Here is a 24284-nt window from a genome sequence, read left to right on the forward strand (position 1 = left end):
TTGAAGGTGCACATAGGGTCATTCAGAATAACTTCACACACACCCGCTACTGTGTATTTCCAAGTCTAATTCTGTCACTAAATCCATACCGGTGACCCAGCGCCTAAATACTAGGCCTCAAATTTAATTCCCTCTAAATCTCTCGTTACCCACCGGTGTACTGTTGTTGCTGGGCAAGATATTTAGTGTCCGTCAAAGCACATTTTTTGTTCTGGGTTGAAGTACAATTCCCAATTTAGCAATTTCATAATTTAGTGGTTTCTGCTATATCAGAGCTATTTGAAATCTATCCCTAAAAGGGTATATAATATTGAAGGTGCACATAGGGTCATTCAGAATAACTTCACACACACGCTTCTGTGCATTTCCAAGTCTAATTCTGTCACTAAATCCATACCGGTGACCCAGCGCCTAAATACTAGGCCTCAAATTTAAATCCCTCTAAATCTCTCGTTACCCACCGGTGTACTGTTGTTGCTGGGCAAGATATTTAGTGTCCGTCAAAGCACATTTTTTGTTCTGGGTTGAAGTACAATTCCCAATTTAGCAATTTCATAATTTAGTGGTTTCTGCTATATCAGAGCTATTTGAAATCTATCCCTAAAAGGGTATATAATATTGAAGGTGCACATAGGGTCATTCAGAATAACTTCACACACACGCTTCTGTGCATTTCCAAGTCTAATTCTGTCACTAAATCCATACCGGTGACCCAGCGCCTAAATACTAGGCCTCAAATTTAAATCCCTCTAAATCTCTCGTTACCCACCACTGTACTGTTGTTGCTGGGCAAGATATTTAGTGTCCGTCAAAGCACATTTTTTGTTCTGGGTTGAAGTACAATTCCCAATTTAGCAATTTCATAATTTAGTGGTTTCTGCTATATCAGAGCTATTTGAAATCTATCCCTAAAAGGGTATATAATATTGAAGGTGCACATAGGGTCATTCAGAATAACTTCACACACACGCTTCTGTGCATTTCCAAGTCTAATTCTGTCACTAAATCCATACCGGTGACCCAGCGCCTAAATACTAGGCCTCAAATTTAAATCCCTCTAAATCTCTCGTTACCCACCACTGTACTGTTGTTGCTGGGCAAGATATTTAGTGTCCGTCAAAGCACATTTTTTGTTCTGGGTTGAAGTACAATTCCCAATTTAGCAATTTCATAATTTAGTGGTTTCTGCTATATCAGAGCTATTTGAAATCTATCCCTAAAAGGGTATATAATATTGAAGGTGCACATAGGGTCATTCAGAATAACTTCACACACACGCTTCTGTGCATTTCCAAGTCTAATTCTGTCACTAAATCCATACCGGTGACCCAGCGCCTAAATACTAGGCCTCAAATTTAAATCCCTCTAAATCTCTCGTTACCCACCACTGTACTGTTGTTGCTGGGCAAGATATTTAGTGTCCGTCAAAGCACATTTTTTGTTCTGGGTTGAAGTACAATTCCCAATTTAGCAATTTCATAATTTAGTGGTTTCTGCTATATCAGAGCTATTTGAAATCTATCCCTAAAAGGGTATATAATATTGAAGGTGCACATAGGGTCATTCAGAATAACTTCACACACACGCTTCTGTGCATTTCCAAGTCTAATTCTGTCACTAAATCCATACCGGTGACCCAGCGCCTAAATACTAGGCCTCAAATTTAAATCCCTCTAAATCTCTCGTTACCCACCGCTGTACTGTTGTTGCTGGGCAAGATATTTAGTGTCCGTCAAAGCACATTTTTTGTTCTGGGTTGAAGTACAATTCCCAATTTAGCAATTTCATAATTTAGTGGTTTCTGCTATATCAGAGCTATTTGAAATCTATCCCTAAAAGGGTATATAATATTGAAGGTGCACATAGGGTCATTCAGAATAACTTCACACACACGCTTCTGTGCATTTCCAAGTCTAATTCTGTCACTAAATCCATACCGGTCACCCAGCGCCTAAATACTAGGCCTCAAATTTAAATCCCTCTAAATCTCTCGTTACCCACCGCTGTACTGTTGTTGCTGGGCAAGATATTTAGTGTCCGTCAAAGCACATTTTTTGTTCTGGGTTGAAGTACAATTCCCAATTTAGCAATTTCATAATTTAGTGGTTTCTGCTATATCAGAGCTATTTGAAATCTATCCCTAAAAGGGTATATAATATTGAAGGTGCACATAGGGTCATTCAGAATAACTTCACACACACGCTTCTGTGCATTTCCAAGTCTAATTCTGTCACTAAATCCATACCGGTCACCCAGCGCCTAAATACTAGGCCTCAAATTTATATCCCGCTGAATTTGAATACAATACATTGGGCCAAATAATATATTTGTTGTTGTGGTGAACCATAACAATGAGAAAAACATCTAGTAAGGGACGCGGACGTGGACATGGTCGTGGTGGTGTTAGTGGACCCTCTGGTGCTGGGAGAGGACGTGGCCGTTCTGCCACATCCACACGTCCTAGTGTACCAACTACCTCAGGTCCCAGTAGCCGCCAGAATTTACAGCGATATATGGTGGGGCCCAATGCCGTTCTAAGGATGGTAAGGCCTGAGCAGGTACAGGCATTAGTCAATTGGGTGGCCGACAGTGGATCCAGCACGTTCACATTATCTCCCACCCAGTCTTCTGCAGAAAGCGCACAGATGGCGCCTGAAAACCAACCCCATCAGTCTGTCACATCACCCCCATGCATACCAGGGAAACTGTCTCAGCCTCAAGTTATGCAGCAGTCTCTTATGCTGTTTGAAGACTCCGCTGGCAGGGTTTCCCAAGGGCATCCACCTAGCCCTTCCCCAGCGGTGAAAGACATAGAATGCACTGACGCACAACCACTTATGTTTCCTGATGATGAGGACATGGGAATACCACCTCAGCATGTCTCTGATGATGACGAAACACAGGTGCCAACTGCTGCGTCTTTCTGCAGTGTGCAGACTGAACAGGAGGTCAGGGATCAAGACTGGGTGGAAGACGATGCAGGGGACGATGAGGTCCTAGACCCCACATGGAATGAAGGTCGTGCCACTGACTTTCACAGTTCGGAGGAAGAGGCAGTGGTGAGACCGAGCCAACAGCGTAGCAAAAGAGGGAGCAGTGGGCAAAAGCAGAACACCCGCCGCCAAGAGACTCCGCCTGCTACTGACCGCCGCCATCTGGGACCGAGCACCCCAAAGGCAGCTTCAAGGAGTTCCCTGGCATGGCACTTCTTCAAACAATGTGCTGACGACAAGACCCGAGTGGTTTGCACGCTGTGCCATCAGAGCCTGAAGCGAGGCATTAACGTTCTGAACCTGAGCACAACCTGCATGACCAGGCACCTGCATGCAAAGCATGAACTGCAGTGGAGTAAACACCTTAAAACCAAGGAAGTCACTCAGGCTCCCCCTGCTACCTCTTCTGCTGCTGCCGCCTCGGCCTATTCTGCTGCTGCCGCCTCGGCCTCTTCCTCCGCCTCTGGAGGAACGTTGGCACCTGCCGCCCAGCAAACAGGGGATGTACCACCAACACCACCACCACCACCTCCGTCACCAAGCGTCTCAACCATGTCACACGCCAGCGTTCAGCTCTCCATCTCACAAACATTTGATAGAAAGCGTAAATTCCCACCTAGCCACCCTCGATCCCTGGCCCTGAATGCCAGCATTTCTAAACTACTGGCCTATGAAATGCTGTCATTTAGGCTGGTGGACACAGACAGCTTCAAACAGCTCATGTCGCTTGCTGTCCCACAGTATGTTGTTCCCAGCCGGCACTACTTCTCCAAGAGAGCCGTGCCTTCCCTGCACAACCAAGTATCCCATAAAATCAAGTGTGCACTGCGCAACGCCATCTGTAGCAAGGTCCACCTAACCACAGATACGTGGACCAGTAAGCACGGCCAGGGACGCTATATCTCCCTAACTGCACACTGGGTAAATGTAGTGGCAGCTGGGCCCCAGGCGGAGAGCTGTTTGGCGCACGTCCTGCCGCCGCCAAGGATCGCAGGGCAACATTCTTTGCCTCCTGTTGCCACCTCCTCCTTCTCGGCTTCCTCCTCCTCTTCTTCCACCTGCTCATCCAGTCAGCCACACACCTTCACCACCAACTTCAGCACAGCCCGGGGTAAACGTCAGCAGGCCATTCTGAAACTCATATGTTTGGGGGACAGGCCCCACACCGCACAGGAGTTGTGGCGGGGTATTGAACAACAGACCGACGAGTGGTTGCTGCCGGTGAGCCTCAAGCCCGGCCTGGTGGTGTGTGATAATGGGCGAAATCTCGTTGCAGCTCTGGGACTAGCCAATTTGACGCACATCCCTTGCTTGGCGCATGTGCTGAATTTGGTGGTGCAGAAGTTCATTCACAACTACCCCGACATGTCAGAGCTGCTGCATAAAGTGCGGGCCGTCTGTTCGCGCTTCCGGCGTTCACATCCTGCCGCTGCTCGCCTGTCTGCGCTACAGCGTAACTTCGGCCTTCCCGCTCACCGCCTCATATGCGACGTGCCCACCAGGTGGAACTCCACCTTGCACATGCTGGACAGACTGTGCGAGCAGCAGCAGGCCATAGTGGAGTTTCAGCTGCAGCACGCACGGGTCAGTCGCACTACAGAACAGCACCACTTCACCACCAATGACTGGGCCTCCATGCGAGACCTGTGTGCCCTGTTGCGCTGTTTCGAGTACTCCACCAACATGGCCAGTGGCGATGACACCGTTATCAGCGTTACAATACCACTTCTATGTCTCCTTGAGAAAACACTTAGGGCGATGATGGAACAGGAGGTGGCCCAGGAGGAGGAGGAGGAGGATGAGGAAGAGGGGTCATTTTTAGCACTTTCAGGCCAGTCTCTTCGAAGTGACTCAGAGGGAGGTTTTTTGCAACAGCAGAGGCCAGGTACAAATGTGGCCAGCCAGGGCCCACTACTGGAGGACGAGGAGGACGAGGATGAGGAGGAGGTGGAGGAGGATGAGGATGAAGCATGGTCACAGCGGGGTGGCACCCAACGCAGCTCGGGTCCATCACTGGTGCGTGGCTGGGGGGAAAGGCAGGACGATGACGATACGCCTCCCACAGAGGACAGCTTGTCCTTACCCCTGGGCAGCCTGGCACACATGAGCGACTACATGCTGCAGTGCCTGCGCAACGACAGCAGAGTTGCCCACATTTTAACCTGTGCGGACTACTGGGTTGCCACCCTGCTGGATCCACGCTACAAAGACAATGTGCCCACCTTACTTCCTGCACTGGAGCGTGATAGGAAGATGCGCGAGTACAAGCGCACGTTGGTAGACGCGCTACTGAGAGCATTCCCAAATGTCACAGGGGAACAAGTGGAAGCCCAAGGCCAAGGCAGAGGAGGAGCAAGAGGTCGCCAAGGCAGCTGTGTCACGGCCAGCTCCTCTGAGGGCAGGGTTAGCATGGCAGAGATGTGGAAAACTTTTGTCAACACGCCACAGCTAACTGCACCACCACCTGATACGCAACGTGTTAGCAGGAGGCAACATTTCACTAACATGGTGGAACAGTACGTGTGCACACCCCTCCACGTACTGACTGATGGTTCGGCCCCATTCAACTTCTGGGTCTCTAAATTGTCCACGTGGCCAGAGCTAGCCTTTTATGCCTTGGAGGTGCTGGCCTGCCCGGCAGCCAGCGTTTTGTCTGAACGTGTATTCAGCACGGCAGGGGGCGTCATTACAGACAAACGCAGCCGCCTGTCTACAGCCAATGTTGACAAGCTGACGTTCATAAAAATGAACCAGGCATGGATCCCACAGGACCTGTCCGTCCCTTGTCCAGATTAGACATTAACTACCTCCCCATAACCATATATTATTGCACTCCAGGGCACTTCCTCATTCAATCCTATTTTTATTTTCATTTTACCATTATATTGCGATGCTACCCAAAGTTGAATGAACCTCTCCTCTGCCTGTGTGCTAGGCCTAAATATATGCCAATGGACTGTTGCAGTGGTGGCTGACATGAAGCCTGATTCTCTGCTATGACATGCAGACTAATTCTCTGCTGACATGAAGCCAGATTGTCTGTTACGGGACCTCTCTCCTCTGCCTGGGTGCTGGGCCTAAATTTATGACCATGGACTGTTGCAGTGGTGGCTGACGTGAAGCCTGATTCTCTGCTATGACATGCAGACTGATTCTCTGCTGACATGAAGCCAGATTGTCTGTTACGGGACCTTTCTCCTCTGCCTGGGTTCTGGGCCTAAATTTATGAAAATTGACTCTTACAGTGGTGGGTGACGTGAAGCCTGATTCTAGGCTATGATATGAAGACTGATTCTCTGCTGACATGAAGCCAGATTGTCTGTTACGGGACCTTTCTCCTCTGCCTGGGTTCTGGGCCTAAATTTATGAAAATTGACTCTTACAGTGGTGGGTGACGTGAAGCCTGATTCTCTGCTATGATATGAAGACTGATTCTCTGCTGACATGAAGCCAGATTCTCTGTTACGGGACCTCTCTCCTCTGCCTGGGTGCTGGGCCTAAATTTATGACAATGGACTGTTGCAGTGGTGGCTGACGTGAAGCCTGATTCTCTGCTATGACATGCAGACTGATTCTCTGCTGTCATGAAGCCAGATTGTCTGTTACGGGACCTCTCTGCTCTGCCTGTGTGCTAGGCCTAAATATATGCCAATGGACTGTTGCAGTGGTGGCTGACGTGAAGCCTCATTCTCTGCTATGACATGCAGACTAATTCTCTGCTGACATGAAGCCAGATTGTCTGTTACGGGACCTCTCTCCTCTGCCTGGGTGCTGGGCCTAAATTTATGACAATGGACTGTTGCAGTGGTGGCTGACGTGAAGCCTCATTCTCTGCTATGACATGCAGACTGATTCTCTGCTGACATGAAGCCAGATTGTCTGTTACGGGACCTCTCTCCTCTGCCTGGGTGCTGGGTAGTGTTGAGCGCGAATATTCGAAAAGCAAATTTTTTTCGCGAATATCGCAACTTCGCGATTTCGCGAATATTTCGAATATAGTGCTATATATTCGTAAAAACGAATATTCGTTTTTTGTTTTTTCCCCCCCCCCCCACAAAATTACAGTACACATATAATTGATTGTTTCCCAAAGGTCCAACAGCTCAGATCTTACTCACATTGCCTAGAAAGTGATTGAGGCGCGAATCTTCGTAAGGCGATTTTATTAGCGCACATGCGAATATCGGCACGTCCCAGAACAGAGGCAAAGGGCTTTGCATTCATACATTAGTGAATTGAGTTGCGAATCTTCGTAAGGCGATTTTATTAGCGCACATGCGAATATCTACACTTGTCCCAGAACAGAGGCAAAGGGCTTTGCATTCATACATTAGTGATTGAATTGAGCTGCGAATCTTCGTAAGGCGATTTTATTAACGCAAATGCAAATATCTACACTTGTCCCCAGAACAGAGAGGCAAAGGCCTGTGCATTCATATAGTATAGCACCATATTCGCGAATACGTAGAACTTCGTAAAATTCGATTAACGAAAATTCGTATTTTTTATTTTACTTTCCACCTTACAGATTACATTGATCTGTACTCTGTCAACTACTGTCATCACCCCCCACTGTATCTCGATTGATTCCCAAAAGTCTCACATTCCCTAGAAAGTGATTGAGGTGCGAATCTTCGTAAGGCGATTTTATTAGCGCACATGCGAATATCTACACTTGTCCCAGAACAGAGGCAAAGGGCATTGCATTCATACATTAGTGATTGAATTGAGTTGCGAATCTTCGTAAGGCGATTTCATTAGCGCACATGTGAATTTTGCATAAAATATATGTATTATGCGATGCGAAAATTCGAATTATCGCATATGCGAAATAATAACGAATTTGAATAATCGCGAATATTTTACGAATATTCTTTCGAATATTCACAAAATTTCGCGAATTCGAATATGGGACATGCCGCTCAACACTAGTGCTGGGCCTAAATTTATGACAATGGACTGTTGCAGTGGTGGGTGACGTGAAGCCTGATTCTCTGCTATGACATGCAGACTGATTCTCTGCTGACATGAAGCCAGATTGTCTGTTACGGGACCTCTCTCCTCTGCCTGGGTGCTGGGCCTAAATATATGCCAATGGACTGTTGCAGTGGTGGCTGACGTGAAGCCTCATTCTCTGCTATGACATGCAGACTAATTCTCTGCTGACATGAAGACAGATTCTCTGTTACGGGACCTCTCTCCTCTGCCTGGGTGCCGGGGCCTAAATATCTGAGAATGGACTGTTCCAGTGGTGGGTGACGGGAAGCCAGATTCTCTGCTATGGAACCTCTCTCCAATTGATTTTGGTTAATTTTTATTTATTTAATTTTTATTTTAATTAATTTCCCTATCCACATTTGTTTGCAGGGGATTTACCTACATGTTGCTGCCTTTTGCAGCCCTCTAGCTCTTTCCTGGGCTGTTTTACAGCCTTTTTAGTGCCGAAAAGTTCGGGTCCCCATTGACTTCAATGGGGTTCGGGTTCGGGACGAAGTTCGGATCGGGTTCGGATCCCGAACCCGAACATTTCCGGGATGTTCGGCCGAACTTCTCGAACCCGAACATCCAGGTGTTCGCTCAACTCTACTCCCAAATATTCGCGAAATATCGCAAATTCGAATATTGCCCCTGCCGCTCATCACTAGTTGGGAAATAAAACTTGTAGTTGGTGGCAAAGTGTAGTCTATGAAAATGTTTATGCTCCTAGTCTGTTGGGACAAGTGTTGTCTATGTGGAAATGAAAATCATAGTCTGAGGGAAAAAGGCCTGGTTTATGAGGAAGTATTGTTTCCAGGTTATGGAGAAATGGCACACAACAGGCGAATGGTTCATTATATGGGAAAGTTAAACTTTTACAGTAGTCTAATAGTAAAAGGCCTAGTGTATGAGAAAGCAGGACTTCTATTCTAAAGGTAAGTATTCCTCTTAGTCTACAGGGAAATGGTGTTCATGGACTATCAGGTAGTGAAACTCCTAGTCTAAGGAGTATAAGCCTATTATATGGCAAAGCGGGGGTAGTTTATTTAAAAATGGTCTAGTATATGGGGAAATGGAGCTCTTTGTGTATGGGAAAATACTCTATTCTATAGAAAGCTAAAATGGTTACGGAAAGGGATGTCCTTGTCTATGAAAAATAGTCTAGTCTATAGGGAATTTGAGGTCCTAAAATCCACTGTATGTGCAAAAAAAATAATTATGTGGAACTAAAATTCTTAGTCTAAGGGAAGCACCTTTTTATGGAAAGAGGCTAATCTATGGTGAGATACTTGTCTTTGGGGAAATAGTCTATCCTATGGAAAAGTAGTCTATTCTATGGGAAAGTGTATCTTCAAGTCTACAGGGAAATATTCTAGTCTATTTGAAATTGAAGTTCCTAGTGTATGGGGAAAGAGTCTAGCCTGTGAGGAGATGGAACCTTTTGTAAAATGGTGAGACGCTTAGTGTATAGGATAACAGAACTCTTAGACTATGGGGAGCTCCTAGTCTATGTGGTAGTCTAGGGGAACTACAATATTTAGTCTGAGGAAAGCTCCTTTTCTATGAGATATAGTCTAGTCTGTGGGCAAAAGGACCTCCCAGTATAAGGGAAAGTAGTCTGGTATATGAAGTAGTGGAGCCTCTAGCCTAATGGTAAAGTCAAACTACTAAAGGGAAGAGGCTCGGTGTACAGGAAAGAGGATATCCTAGTCTATCGGAATGGGAAGCTCATACTTTAGCGATAAATGAAGGAGGAAGTTGAGTTTCTAGTCTAGCTGAAGAGACCTCATGAATTGGGAATGTGCCTGCTTTTTTTTTAGGAAGTGTGCTAGTTGTCGGGAAGATGAACTCCTTGTCTATATGGAAATGCTTTAGTCTTCATCTGATAGGAAGTGGATATCCCGGTCCCTGGTATAATGAAGCTTCAAGTGTATAAATAATGTAATCTATTAAGATGTAGAAGTTGAGCCCCTACATGGGAGGAGACCAAAGTTCTTGAGTATATGACTGTATCTATTTATGAAAACATAAACAAGGGTTAAGGGATATTCTATAAATGATTATTATTATGATAATATTCTTCTTCTTATTATTATTATTATTATTTGATTTACTATTCTTATTGCCTCCACAGCTTCACAATAAATGTGCTTCACATCTTAAACCTGAATGTGAATGTGGACTCTTGAAGGATCACATCTTGCCACCCACTACCATCTGTCCGGTCGTGTTGGTAAGTTTGTAGCTTTTTTTGTTTCGGATCCTGGTAGAAGTTTCTCTAATATACTGCTTTCCTATTAAGATGACAATGAAGTCTCTTCAGGAGAGGCAATAATGGAGCCTGAGTCGGGTTTTATGACTGTATAGTACTTACCAGAAATGGTATTGCAGGTCACTTCTAAATTTTACGTCTTTTAAAGATCCAACTTCCCAGAAAGCTGAAGGTTTCCTTATGGTCAGTTCTGGATGTACAGTGTGTATCTGCAATGCAGAGGTTACCGTGAATGATGACGGCGGCCACACAGTATATAACCACTCACAACAGCTTAAAATAGCTGAAGATGTATTTCATTCTAAAAAGCTGAATGAGTCATTGTTCATTCTCACATATATGAAGTTAGTATCTATCTATCTAATTGCAATAAAAGACAGCAGCACAGTCAGAAAGTGCAAATGCGGGTGCGATTCCTAAGGGAAGGTAGGTACCGGTATTTCTTCCACTGATAAATCCCAAAAACAAAAAGTGAGGCAACACTCCAGATATGGTGAAAGGGTGAAGACCTTTTTATTCCCAAGGCAGCGTTTTAGCTTAACACAATATGGCCTTTCTCATATCTATCTATCTATCTACAGGTGAAACTAGAAAAATTCTAATATTGTGCAAAAGTCCATTTATTTCAGTAATGCAAATTAAAAGGAATTGCATTAATGCAGCTTAAAATTAGACTTTTGTGAAAAGGTTCAATATTCTAGGCTCAAAGTGTCGCCCTCTCATCAGCTAATTAACATCTGAGCAAAGGGGACCTCAAAATTGTGACTTTGGGGTTTCATAAGCTGTAAGCCATAATCATCCAAATTATAACGAATAAAGGCTTGAAATATCTCGCTTTGCCTGTAATGAGTCTCATATGTTAGTTTCACCTTTTAAGTTGCATTACTGAAATAAATGAACTTTGCACAATATTCTAATTTTTCGAGCTTCACCTGTATCTATCTATCTATTTATTTGTCTGTCTATCTCATATCTCTCTATCTATCTAATCATCTCCTATCTATCTATCTATCTATCTATTTATCTGTCTATTTATCTATCTTTCTATCTATCTAATCATCTCATATCTATCTCATATCTATCTATCTATCTATCTCATATCTATCTATCTCATATCTATCTATCTCATATGTACCTGTCTATCTAATTTATCTATTCATCTATGTTCTAGTCCCATCCTTCCTTCTTTCCTTCCTTCATTACTAGGATGCCAGGGATATTCCTCTACATCCTTGGTGTCAGCCCCGAGGATACACATTCCACAGGTTGAGAACTAGGGACTAGTGTATCTGGCACTTTGCTCTCTGTTGATTGCCTTTTCATTGTGCTATCTATTTGTCGTCTATTTTGTATCTATTTATTACATGTATCTACAGAGGAGATCTTACTCTGTCAGATGTACAGTAGCAAAAGAAATCATCTCCTTGACAAGAGTTATTACAGTGCCCAGAAGAAACCCATGACACACTCAGCGCTGCTACATCTGTGTCAATATAAAATTTGATTCTCTTCTAATACGTAGTAATTGATGTTTTTTTGCATGGGAGCTGCGTGCTCTGCTTTGCATAACTGAACCAAAGGCATAAACAACAGATCAATACTTGACTGTTCTGCAACTTTGCGTCGGAGATCTGGCACGGATAAGGTTATAAAATTGACTTATCGGAGCAGACAATTTGCTAATCACGGTTACAGCTCTGTTTTCGCTTAATTCAGTTTTAGTATTTATTGACAAATCCAATAGAAATCAGTCTGACCATGTCCGACATGATGACACATCCCCCTCACCCCCGGTATCAGCGAGATGTGTGGCTTCAGTTTCAACGGGGGCTGCGGGTGAAGTCATGGGGCGGCTTGATTAAATAAATACGTAGGTGACACGCAGGGCTCGGCTTATCTGGATTTCATTGTGTCCTATTCAAAAGGGGAAGAAAAAAAGACCTCGTCTTAAGGAGGAAGTCATTGTAATTCCTAAATTGTATTAGTTTTCTAAATGTTTGTTTCATAACCAACAACAGACGCATTCTGGGACTCTGCTGCGGAGTAATTAACAAGATAGAGACGACCATTACAAGACCTTGTGTTTTCTGTCATCAGACGAGACCTGATTTTTACATGGACGTCTTGTTATATTTTCGCCCAATGAAAAAGAAAAAAATTGCTTTGGGATTCACTATGTAGAGAGGGCCCCAATAACATGACTGCTACTTTTATAGGATGGAATAGATATCCGTTACTGCATCTGTTCACATAAGGAGTTTTATATCTTCACACAATAGGGCACTTCAACTTTAGTAGTTACAGTCACAATAGTGGAACACACGCTTAATGGTTACACTGACACTTGGTTGGAGAATGACATGGTAGAATTTTTGGGTTTCGGAGGACTGTGACACACCACAAATCCTTCAAGAGGCAAACTAGATTTAGAGGGGTTGTCCCATCTTGATGTTTCCTCCTAAATTATGTGTCTGGGAGACCGGGCCAAGTGGCCAAAAGCTCCTCTGTTTTTGTAACTCCCATTGTAGTGATTCTCTAGGAGTTTACGGAAGCAGCAGACCATGTTCTGCTACGTTGTTTGTGTAGCACCCACTCACTACAATGAGAGTACTGGCCCACTCTTCTGTTTCCATAAGCCCAGCCACATAGTGCCAGCACTTAGTCCCATCTTGCAGTGGAAATGACGAGAGAACAATTCCTTTGAGGCCATTGTCAAAAATTACGTACCAGTATTGGTCAAAGGGAGGCTACCCCTACCCACATGGAATGTATATAGAATCGTTGGAGCCTCCTCTTGCAGGAGGGAATTGCTACGGGCTCTGGTTTGGGTTACAGTGTCCCACTAGTTTGGTCTTCTGTAGACACAGCCCCTTACTCCTATGTACAAGAATATAACTACTATAATACTGCTCCTATGTACAAAAATATAACTACTATAATACTGCCTCCTTTGTAAGAGACTATAACTGCTATAATACTGCTTCTATGCACAAGAATATAACTACTATAATACTGCTTCTATGCACAAGAATATAACTACTATAATACTGCTTCTATGCACAAGATAACTACTATAATACTGCTCCTATGTACAAGAATATAACTACTATAATACTGACTCCTATGTACAAGAATATAACTACTATAATACTGCTCCTATGTACAAGAATATAACTACTATAATACTGCTCCTATGTACAATGAATATAACTACTATAATACTGCCTCCTATGTACAAGAATATAACTACTATAATACTGCTCCTATGTACAAGAATATAACTACTATAATACTGCTCCTATGTACAAGAATAAACTACTATAATACTGCTCCTATGTACAAGAATATAACTACTATATACTGCTCTTATGTTACAGATATATAACTACTATAATACTGCTCCTATGAACAAGGAATATAACTACTATAATACTGCCTCGTATGTACAAGAGTACAACTACTATAATACTGCCTCCTATGCACAGAATATAACTACTATAATACTGCCTCCTATGTACGAGAATATAACTACTATAATACTGCTCCTATGTACAATAATATAACTACTATAATACTGCTCCTATGTACAAGAATAAAACTACTATAATACTGCCTCCTATGTACGAGAATATAACTACTATAATACTGCTCCTATGTACAATAATATAACTACTATAATACTGATTCTATGTACAAGAATAAAACTACTATAATACTGCTCCTATGTACAAAAATATAACTACTATAATACTGCTCTTATGTACAAGAATATAACTACTATAATACTACTCCTATGTACAATGATATAACTACTATAATACTGCTCCTATGTACAAGAATATAACTATTATAATACTGCTCCTATGTACAATAATATACCTACTATAATACTACCTCCTATGTACAAGAATATAACTACTATAATACTGCTCCTATGTACAAGAATATAACTACTATAATACTGCCTCCTATGTACAAGAATATAACTACTATAATACTGTTCCTATATACAAGAATATAACTACTATAATACTGCTCCTATGTACAAGAATATAATTACTATAATACTGCTCCTATGTACAAGAATATAACTACTATAATACTGCTCCTATGTACAAAATTATAACTATTATAATACTGCATCCTATTTACAGGAATATAACTACTATAATACTGCCTCCTATGTACAGGAATATAACTACTATAATACTGCTTCTATGTACAAGAATATAACTACTATAATACTGCCTCCTATGTACAAGAATATAACTACTATAATACTGCTCCTATGTACAAGAATATAACTACCATAATGCTACTCGTATGTACAAGAGTACAACTACTATAATACTGCCTCCTATGCACAAGAATATAACTACTATAATACTAGTCCTATGTACAATAATATAACTACTATAATACTGCTCCTATGTACAGGAATATAACTACTATAATACTGCTCCTATGTACAAGAATATAACTATTATAATACTGCTCCTATGTACAATAATATACCTACTATAATACTACCTCCTATATACAAGAATATAACTACTATAATACTGCTCCTATGTACAAGAATATAACTACTATAATACTGCCTCCTATGTACAAGAATATAACTACTATAATACTGTTCCTATATACAAGAATATAACTACTATAATACTGCTCCTATGTACAAGAATATAATTACTATAATACTGCTCCTATGTACAAGAATATAACTACTATAATACTGCTCCTATGTACAAAATTATAACTATTATAATACTGCCTCCTATTTACAGGAATATAACTACTATAATACTGCCTCCTATGTACAGGAATATAACTACTATAATACTGCTTCTATGTACAAGAATATAACTACTATAATACTGCCTCCTATGTACAAGAATATAACTACTATGGGGGGCGGAGTTTGGCCGCTGAGCTGCATGGCTGCCGGTGACTGAGCTCCTCATCCTAGCCGGCACAAACCCCCTTTTATAGCACCTTTTAGAAGCTTGAAATGGGCAAAGTGGAGAGAGATCGCCCCAGGGAACCTGCTGACCCACCTGTGAGCCGCTCCAAACAGCCTGACATGGAGAAATTCCTGAGGAAAGCTGCCAAGGGCACCGCTGCTGGGACACCTAAGATGGCGCCGGCTCCTTCTATTCCTTCCGATCCGGATGAATTTTCGGAAGCGGGAAGTATTTCGGATGCATCCGAATATAAAAATCGCAAGCGGGGAACGAATCTTTCAAAAGCGATCCTTCGCGAAATTTTGGACTCTGCGCTAGCTCCCCTGAAGCAGGACTTGACTGAAATAAAGACCGATCTCCGATCCATCGGCCAGAGAGTCGCTGCACTGGAAAACTCGCAAGACGCGATTATTCGCTTCGGTGAGGAAACTTGCTCCACCCTTGGTTCGCATAAAGATCTTCTTAACGATGCCCTCCTGCGAATTGAAGATCAGGAAAATCGCAGCCGGAGACGTAATATTCGCATCCGCGGCCTCCCTGAAATATTCGCATCGGAAGTTCTTGAAAAAATCGCGAAAGAAATATTCGCGAATCTTTTAACTCCAGAAAGAGCAGCAAATATTGTCATTGAACGCATACATCGCGCTCTTCGCCCCAAGCCAAAGGCTTCAGACCCTCCGAGAGATGTTGTCTGCGGTATCCTCAGTTTTGTGGACACTGCGGCTCTATTGAAAGCCAGTAGAGAGGCGGACCGCCTGGAATATGAAGGCTCGCAGCTGCAGTTCTTTCAGGACTTGGCACCTTCCACGTTGGCAAAGAGACGTATTTTGCGTCCGCTTCTTGAAGTTCTTAAATCTTCCGGGACCCAGTTCCGCTGGCTGTACCCCTTTGGCTTGGCCGTAGTCAAAAACGGACGGCAGATCACCATACGCACGCCTCAGGACCTATCCGGGGCCTGGGTCCCACTGGGTATTGCTCCAATTGAAATTCCGTCCTGGATGCCGGCAGACCAGGGAGATCCTATACCCTCGCCTCCGACTGCAGACACCTGGTCCCTTGTGCCTGCCGGGAAGAAATTCCGACCCAGTCAGAGTTCCCAGGCCTCCGCTGCTGCGGGTCGCTCTCCTCATCGCTGATTCCTCTCTGCTACGTTGGCCACCATTTTCGCCGTTCACAGTTCAGGTGTTCTCCTGAAGTGGACCTCCAGAAGTTACGGTTGTCTCCTGTTATATTGTTCAGGACATGCATCGGAGCCGTCTAGTCTTTTGACATGGCCTTTCTAGGTGTATCCAGGCCTCTGTTCACCTCCCTGAGGACTTCACCCTCCTGAATGTTATCTACCTCTTCCCTCCCACCCCCTCTGCACAGGGGATTTGTTTGCCGTTGTTTCCCTCATTGACTTCCTTGTTACCTGATGGCCTTTTCATGGCCTCTCCCAGCTCTACGAGACCCCCCGCCTGATGGATCCCGGCACCAGGCCGTGATGAGAAAGGATCCTCTGATTCCCAGGCGCTCCGTGGAGCTCTTAGTTCTGCATTCTGTGATTATGATTTACTGTTTGCATTATTGTCTCCCTTCTTTTGCCCTCATGTGTTTCCCCTTTTGTGTCCTCTTATCCCATCCTAATGTTCTTACTTGGTTCGTTCAGATTATGATTGCTTTGTGCTTTCCTGCTGACTTAACATGGCTTCTCTTATAGTTTCTTCCCTTAATGTCCGGGGCCTGAACGAGCCGTGCAAAAGATCCCAAGTGATTTCCTTACTACTAAAAGACAAAGTCTCAATAGCCTTTTTTCAAGAAACACATTTCCGGGCAGGTAAGATTCCCAATCTTCCTTCCAAAAAGTTCACTCAGTGGTTCCACAGCGCACAGGCCTCCGCTAGCCGGGGTGTCAGTATTGCCATTCACAAGCAGGTACCCTTTGCGGTTACAGCCTCCTCCTCGGATCCTGATGGCCGGTACTTATTTGTGAAGGGCTCTATAGCGGGCACACCGGTTACACTGGCCAATATTTACGCGCCAAATAGGGGACAGGTTGCATGGCTGGTTCAGACCCTCGCTGCGCTGGCTGCATTCAAACAGGGTATGGTAATTCTGGGGGGAGATTTTAATGTGACCCTAGACCCACTTCTGGATTCCTCCTCGGGGAAATCGGCTATCACTCACGTACGTCTTAGACGCCTGAAGGTGGCTCTGCGTAAACTAGGTGTTATTGATACCTGGCGTACCCTGAACCCCACGGGTCGTGACTACTCGTTCTACTCCCATGCCAAGTCCTCACACCACAGATTAGACTATGTCTTTCTCTCCTCTGAGCATGTCAAACAAATTGTAAACACCCGAATAGGCAACATCACGTTGTCGGACCACGCCCCTGTCTTTCTGACAGTTTCGCTGTCCACCCTCCCTACACGGGAATGGAACTGGCGTCTCAATGAGACCATCATCCAGGACCAGGCGTCATCTGAGAAAATAGCCACCTCCCTCCAGGAGTTTTTCAGTACTAACACCGCAGGTCCCTCCCCTCCCTCCCCCGCTGTAATCTGGGAAACCCACAAGGCCGTGATCCGTGGAGAGCTTATCGCTCTCGGCTCCCATCTTAAAAAACAAAGAGCCCAGGCCATGTCCACCCTCCTATCCCGTATCGCCACCCTCGAGCTTAGCCATAAGCAATCCCAAGCGTTAAGCCTTGCGGAGGAGCTTTCTGTCGCGCGATCTCAATTAAAAGATATGTTGAACGTTACTTCAGCTAAATTACTCCTTCGTGCGCGCTTCAAATCCTACGCACATGGCGACAGGGGGAACAGACTTATGGCGGCGCTAACTAAACAACAATTTTCTGACTCCTTCATTCCGGCGATCAAAGATGCGGCGGGCAATCACCTTAAGTCTACCCCTGATATAGCCAAAGCATTTTGTGCCTTCTACGAAGACCTTTACAACCTCCCGCCCCCTCCTGGGTCATCTCCCTGCTCCGTCGCGGAGGCCTCGAATAAATTCCTCTCCTCCCTTCAGCTTCCCTCTATATCCCCGGATCAGTCCTCCCAACTATTAGCTCCCATCTCGGGCCCGGAAGTCCTGAAAGTCCTAGCCACTATCCCCTCCGGTCGCAGTCCCGGCCCTGACGGTTTCTCCATCTCTTATTATAAAACTTTTAAATCTGTCCTAGCCCCTCAATTTAGCTCCCTATGTAATTATCTCCTGGGTGGTGGCCACCTCCCTGCCCAGTCACTCACAGCCCACATCACCATTATCCATAAGGAGAATAAAGACCCGTTGCAATGTGGCAGTTACCGCCCTATCTCCCTACTAAACACGGACATTAAATGGTGGGCTAAGATCCTGGCTCAACGGATTCAAAAAGTTCTCCCGGATGTTATTCACAAAGAACAAGTTGGCTTTGTCTCTGGCAGACAGGGTAATGAGAATACTGTTCGCCTCCTTCATCTCATGAACTGGGCACGGTCTACCTCTACCCCGCTAGCTCTGCTGAGCACTGATGCAGAGAAAGCTTTTGACAGAGTGAGCTGGCAGTATATGTCACTGGCTCTGTCGAAATTTGGCTTTCCTGACCAACTCATTTCCGCTATCCTCTCTCTGTACTCTGCCCCCTCTGCCAGGGTCAAAGTCAACGGCACTCTTTCACCCGCTTTTGCCATTACTAATGGCACTAGGCAGGGTTGTCCTCTCTCCCCCTCGCTTTTTGTGATAGTCATGGAAACTCTCCTGTGCAAAATCAGGCAGGATCCCGATATTGAAGGTCTCCAGAGAGCCTCCCACACTCACCTCACGGCGGCTTTTGCAGACGACCTCCTTATTATGACCACGAACCCTGAGACATCCTTCCCCCGGCTACACTCTATATTTGAAGAATTCGGTTGGGTCTCCAATTTCAAGATCAACTATAGCAAATCCCTTGCCCTGAATGTTACATGTAAACCCGCTCTTGTTGCGTCGCTTAAACGCTCCACCCCCTTCACTTGGGCCGCTCGGGACATCACATTTTTGGGGATTCACATCTCTGCGGATCTGAATGACCTTTACAGCCTTAATTACACCCCTATGCTCAACTCAATTAAATCCCATCTACAGTCGGTAAAACTTCCCTTCATCTCCTGGATAGGCAGGAAGAATTATCTCAAGACCTTCATTGTCCCCAAACTCCTATACCTGCTGCAGACGTTGCCCATATGGATCCCGCGCTCGTACTTTACAGAGTTGCGTAGGAGATTCTCCCTTTTCCTCTGGTCGAACAAACCATCTAGGATAGCTTATTCCACATTGACGAGGGAGAAGAGGTTTGGTGGCTTCGGCCTTCCCGATGTCCACCTGTATTACACTGCCACGCACCTAAATAGGTGCTTCTCTCTTCTTTCCCGAAGCCCCCCAAATCTATGCACAGCTCTAGAGCGAGGCCTCGTTACATACAAAGATTATCTCGTCCTGTGGGGGGTCCGTAGCTGTACGCCCTCACATTCCTTTGCCTCCCCCATTTGGAAGGGCATGCTCGTTGAATGGGCTAAACTCTATAGATCTAAAGATCTGAGATTCCCGAATCCTCGCCTCCCTCTGCACTTATTGCAAAACTTAGTTCATCCCGAGACCACTGCCCCTTCGGGTGTTTGGTATCAGTTGTCTAACCACACACTACAGGAGGTTGTGCCTACGGGTGGGGACTTGGCATGGGACACGATTCGGGCCTTGCCTGAGGTTCGAAAGCAATCCTTCTTGGCTCTTGCTGCCTTTCGCAAGGATACTGCGATTTTGAAACTCCCTCCCTTCTGCACGGAAGAATCCACCTGGCTGGAAAAGAAACTAGATATGCCGATCCCCCCGAAGAAGCCCCTGTCAACTCTCTACAAGGAGTTACTCTCTTCCACACCCCCAGTACTATCCTTTTTAGTGGCCTGGGAGAAGGAGCTCTCATACCCCCTCTCAGAACCCGAAAAAGCATTTATCCTCTCCAACTCTCACGGATTCAGTCGTTGTATCAAAATACAGGAAAATTCCTTTAAGCTTCTTACGCGTTGGTACAAAACGCCTGAATTCCTCCATAATCTTAATCACGACATACCCGATCAGTGCTGGAGGTGTGGAACAGAGAAGGGGTCCCTATCTCACATATGGTGGTCCTGCAGTCTAATCCGTCCCTTCTGGACACAGATTGAGAGCCTAATCGGGCGCATTTGCGGCTCCCCTATAAGTCTAGATGCGCAATTGGTCCTGCTTTGGTGCCCAAATATCACCCTCGCCCCTTCTAAAAACAACCTACCAACGTTACTTCTAACTGCTGCCCGCCTGCTAGTCCCTCTGCTGTGGAAGAACGACTCTGCACCTACGCTGCTGATGTGGCAAGAGAAAGTGGATCAGATATGTCGTTTTGAAGAACTGGCTCACTGGGAATCTCACACTCGCCCTCGTTTTCTGGACATATGGAGTCCCTGGAAAGCCTATCGCCACCCGGCGTCTTGAAAGACCCTGTCATGATCTGACTGACACCGCCATTATTGAACCCACCACCCCCCCTCCCTCCCTCTCCCTCCCTCCTTGCTTCTTGTTTGGTATTTCTTTATCCCTGTCCGTTGTCCTGTTTGTCTATTTGTGTTCCCCCCCCCCCCTTCATTTGTTTGACTTTTGTTATATTTGATTGCACTATTCTGATGCCATCTGCGTATGGCGTTTGCTGTATTGTGGCACTTTATATCTATTTGCTTTCTCAATAAAAAGAGATTTGGTTAAGAATATAACTACTATAATACTGCTCCTATGTACAAGAATATAACTACCATAATGCTACTCGTATGTACAAGAGTACAACTACTATAATACTGCCTCCTATGCACAAGAATATAACTACTATAATACTGCTCCTATGTACAATAATATAACTACTATAATACTGCTCCTATGTACAGGAATATAACTACTATAATACTGCTCCTATGTACAAGAATAAAACTACTATAATACTGCTCCTATGTACAAGAATATAACTACTATAATACTGCTCCCATGTACAAGAATATAACTACTATAAGGCTACTTTCACACTAGCGTTCGAGCGGATCCGTCTGCATTATAACTTAGAAATTTTTTCTAAGTGTGAAAGTAGCCTGAGCGGATCCGTTCAGACTTTACATTGAAAGTCAATGGGGGACGGATCCGCTTGAAGATTGAGCCATATAGTGTCATCTTCAAGCGGATCCGTCCCCATTGACTTCCATTATAAGTCGGAACGGATCCGCTCGCCTCCGCACGGCCAGGCGGACACCCGAACGCTGCTTGCAGCGTTCAGGTGTCTGCTCACTGAGCGGAGCGGAGGCTGAGCGCTGGCAGACTGATGCATTCTCAGTGGATCCGCCTCCACTGAGACTGCATTAGGGCCAGACGGCTGCGTTCAGGGCCGCTTGTGAGCCCCTTCAAACGGAGCTCACGAGCGGACACCTGAACGCAGGTGTGAAAGTAGCCTAACACTGCTCCTAATAACGGTTCCATCTTGTGCCGTCTGTTGGCAGGACTTTTTTGTTTATCTTACATAACGGAACCAGGCGCAACCGTTATTTGTGCCCATAGAACTGTATTAGAATGGATCAGAAATAATGTAATGCCTCTAAAATTCCATTATGTTCCGTTATAACCAGCATAGTGGATCATACAACACATATGTGAACCCTCCCTTAGCTGCATGCTCCAAAGCCGTCTCAGTTCAGGAAAAGTTTCATTCTGCACAGAGTCCTTGAGCTCTGCGCTCAGTCATCGAGCTCTTCTTCTTCTTCACTATGCCCGTTCTTCTGTTCCTGTACAGTTACAGCTGCACAGTCCTCTCTAGCCAGTGTCGGACTGGGGTGCCTAGGGCCCATTGGTAATATTCCTTTTGAGGGCCCAATTTACACTTACATGCACATACTACCTGCTCCCCTAGTGGCAGACAGAAAGATGCTAACAAGATGATGTATTATTATGAAGGTCCCTGCAGCAACTTTAAAAAAGGGGGTCCCTGGGGTAAGATGGTGGCCTGTCTGTGCCCAGATGTCACCTCGGCCAGCCAATGTGTCTATAATAATAGACTGGGTATTTTGTTACATAATCTACCCACTTTTTCATATAGACATAGGCTGGTTGAGATGCTGTATGCTGTCTATCTGTATGCAATGCAGTCAGTCAGTATACTGTATCATGTGCCAATTGTGTGGTTGACTTGGGGCCCACCTTTGTCAGGGCCTACCTGGGGATTCACCTGTTCTCCTGTGGGCAGTCCCACCTCTAGGTCTTTCCTTCATTATTGTATATGATCACTGCAGGGTAAGAACACAAAGCCGAACCTTCATTGTTCAGCCTCCTGTTACAACCAGGAGAACATGGAAGCCTGGAGCGGTGAGTAACCACTGGATCACATCAACATTTTTTTAAAGAGGTTGTTCAAGAATGCCCAAAATTTGGCCATGGTGAGGGATGGTATAAAATCACAAAATGAGCACTGGACAATACGTTGATCTTTACCTCGCACTGGACAATACGTGACCATTACAGCCAACCACTGTCATCAAATCTACGTTATTGAGGCCGTTGATTGGCTGTAGTGGTCACGCATTGTCAGCGTCACATCTGCCATGTAAGCAAAGACCGGAAAGAAGGTCCAGAATGGCAGCGCTGGGGTAGTGGGCCATTCATCCGGTAAGTAATGCTTATTTTACACCATCCCCCTGCCTGTGCCCCACTTATTGCATATAGAAGTTAGAGTGGCTGTCTCATACCACCAATGTCAGATAGGTGGGGGTCCCACCTCTGGGACCCGCACCTATCTCCGGAGTGGGCCCCAGAAAGTGAAGTCAAATTGAAATGAATGGGAAGCACACTGCGCAAGCGGGACCACCGCTCCATTCACTTCTATGGGGCTTATGGAAATAGCAAAGACAGCGGTAAGCTATTTTTTGGAAGTCCCATGGAAATGAATCGAGGACAATCAGAGGTGGGACCCGCAACTATCAGACGTTGGGGGCATATCCTAGTGATATTCCCCCAATATAGGAGATGACACAACCCCTTTAAGATCACACCTCTGAGACCTGTACCTATCTGACATTTGGCAATATGCTTCCAATGTATAAGACGATTCAACCTCTTTAAATGTAACCATTTTACTGCCCTAGACCACCAGGGATAGTTACAATTGCCCCATGCCATCAAATGGTTTAAAATAAAATTTAAAAAAATCATTATATACTCATTAGTGTTGAGTGAAACCGAACAGTAAAGTTCGGGTCCTTTCCGAACTTTACAATTTTGGGTACCCGGACCCAGTGGCGTTGCTAGGGCTGGTGTCACCCGATGCCGTAGAAAATGGTGTCATCCCCCTCGTGACAAGTCATGTAGGGGACGTCCATCGCCCGCTGACGCGGCGCCGCTCACGTCCCCTCACGTCCTTCACTGAGCCTGCCGACTGACCCAAGCGGTAATGGGGGGGGGGGGGGGGGTGTTCAGGGAGTTTGGATAGAAATCAGATCGCTGATATGGGGGGGGGGGCTAAGCAGACAGATCGCGGGTCAGGGATTCAAATTTTTAAGGACAGGTACCCTATGACACATACACAATATATATACATAAATACACTATATATACAGCCCCAATGAATATGGCCCAATTCTCTAAGTCCCCCCCACACCGCATTTTGCTGTACTTGCTATACAGCAGCAGGTTTCTCTCACATCCAGGTCCTCCAGGTGACGTCTCCTCTGATGTAGATCTTCTCTGTCATCATCTTCTCCATTCGGTCCAGACACTTCTCTCAGACATCTTAGTGTCCTCACTTTTCTATCATCATCCCCAAACCTGGAGTCCCCACAGTGTTATCCTGCTTCTCGCTGTGCCCCGGCCCCAATACCACAAATACTATCCTGAAGAAATAATAGTGCCCCCTATATTAATAGTGCTCCTCATAGTCCCACCAATAGTAATTCCCTTCTAGAGTACCGTCATTAGTAATACTGCCCCCTATACTGCCCCACATTATGTCATTTCTCCCTACACTGCCTCACATTATGTAATTTGCCCACACAGTGCCCCACATTATGTGAT

The 24284-nt window shown here is 45.0% G+C and overlaps 1 protein-coding gene across 1 annotated transcript in view; it reads left to right on the top strand.

Moving 5' to 3' along the window:
* The window catches only part of DGKB (diacylglycerol kinase beta), a 638462-nt gene that overhangs the window by 207486 nt on the left and 406692 nt on the right, over positions 1–24284 (top strand). The window contains exon 13 of the mRNA XM_044295049.1: positions 10105–10203. Coding sequence (XP_044150984.1) covers positions 10105–10203 — 99 coding nt within the window. The remainder of the gene's footprint in view (positions 1–10104; positions 10204–24284) is intronic.

The sequence above is a fragment of the Bufo gargarizans genome, chromosome 5, assembly GCF_014858855.1.
Source record: "Bufo gargarizans isolate SCDJY-AF-19 chromosome 5, ASM1485885v1, whole genome shotgun sequence".
In the NCBI taxonomy this organism is placed as follows: domain Eukaryota; kingdom Metazoa; phylum Chordata; class Amphibia; order Anura; family Bufonidae; genus Bufo; species Bufo gargarizans.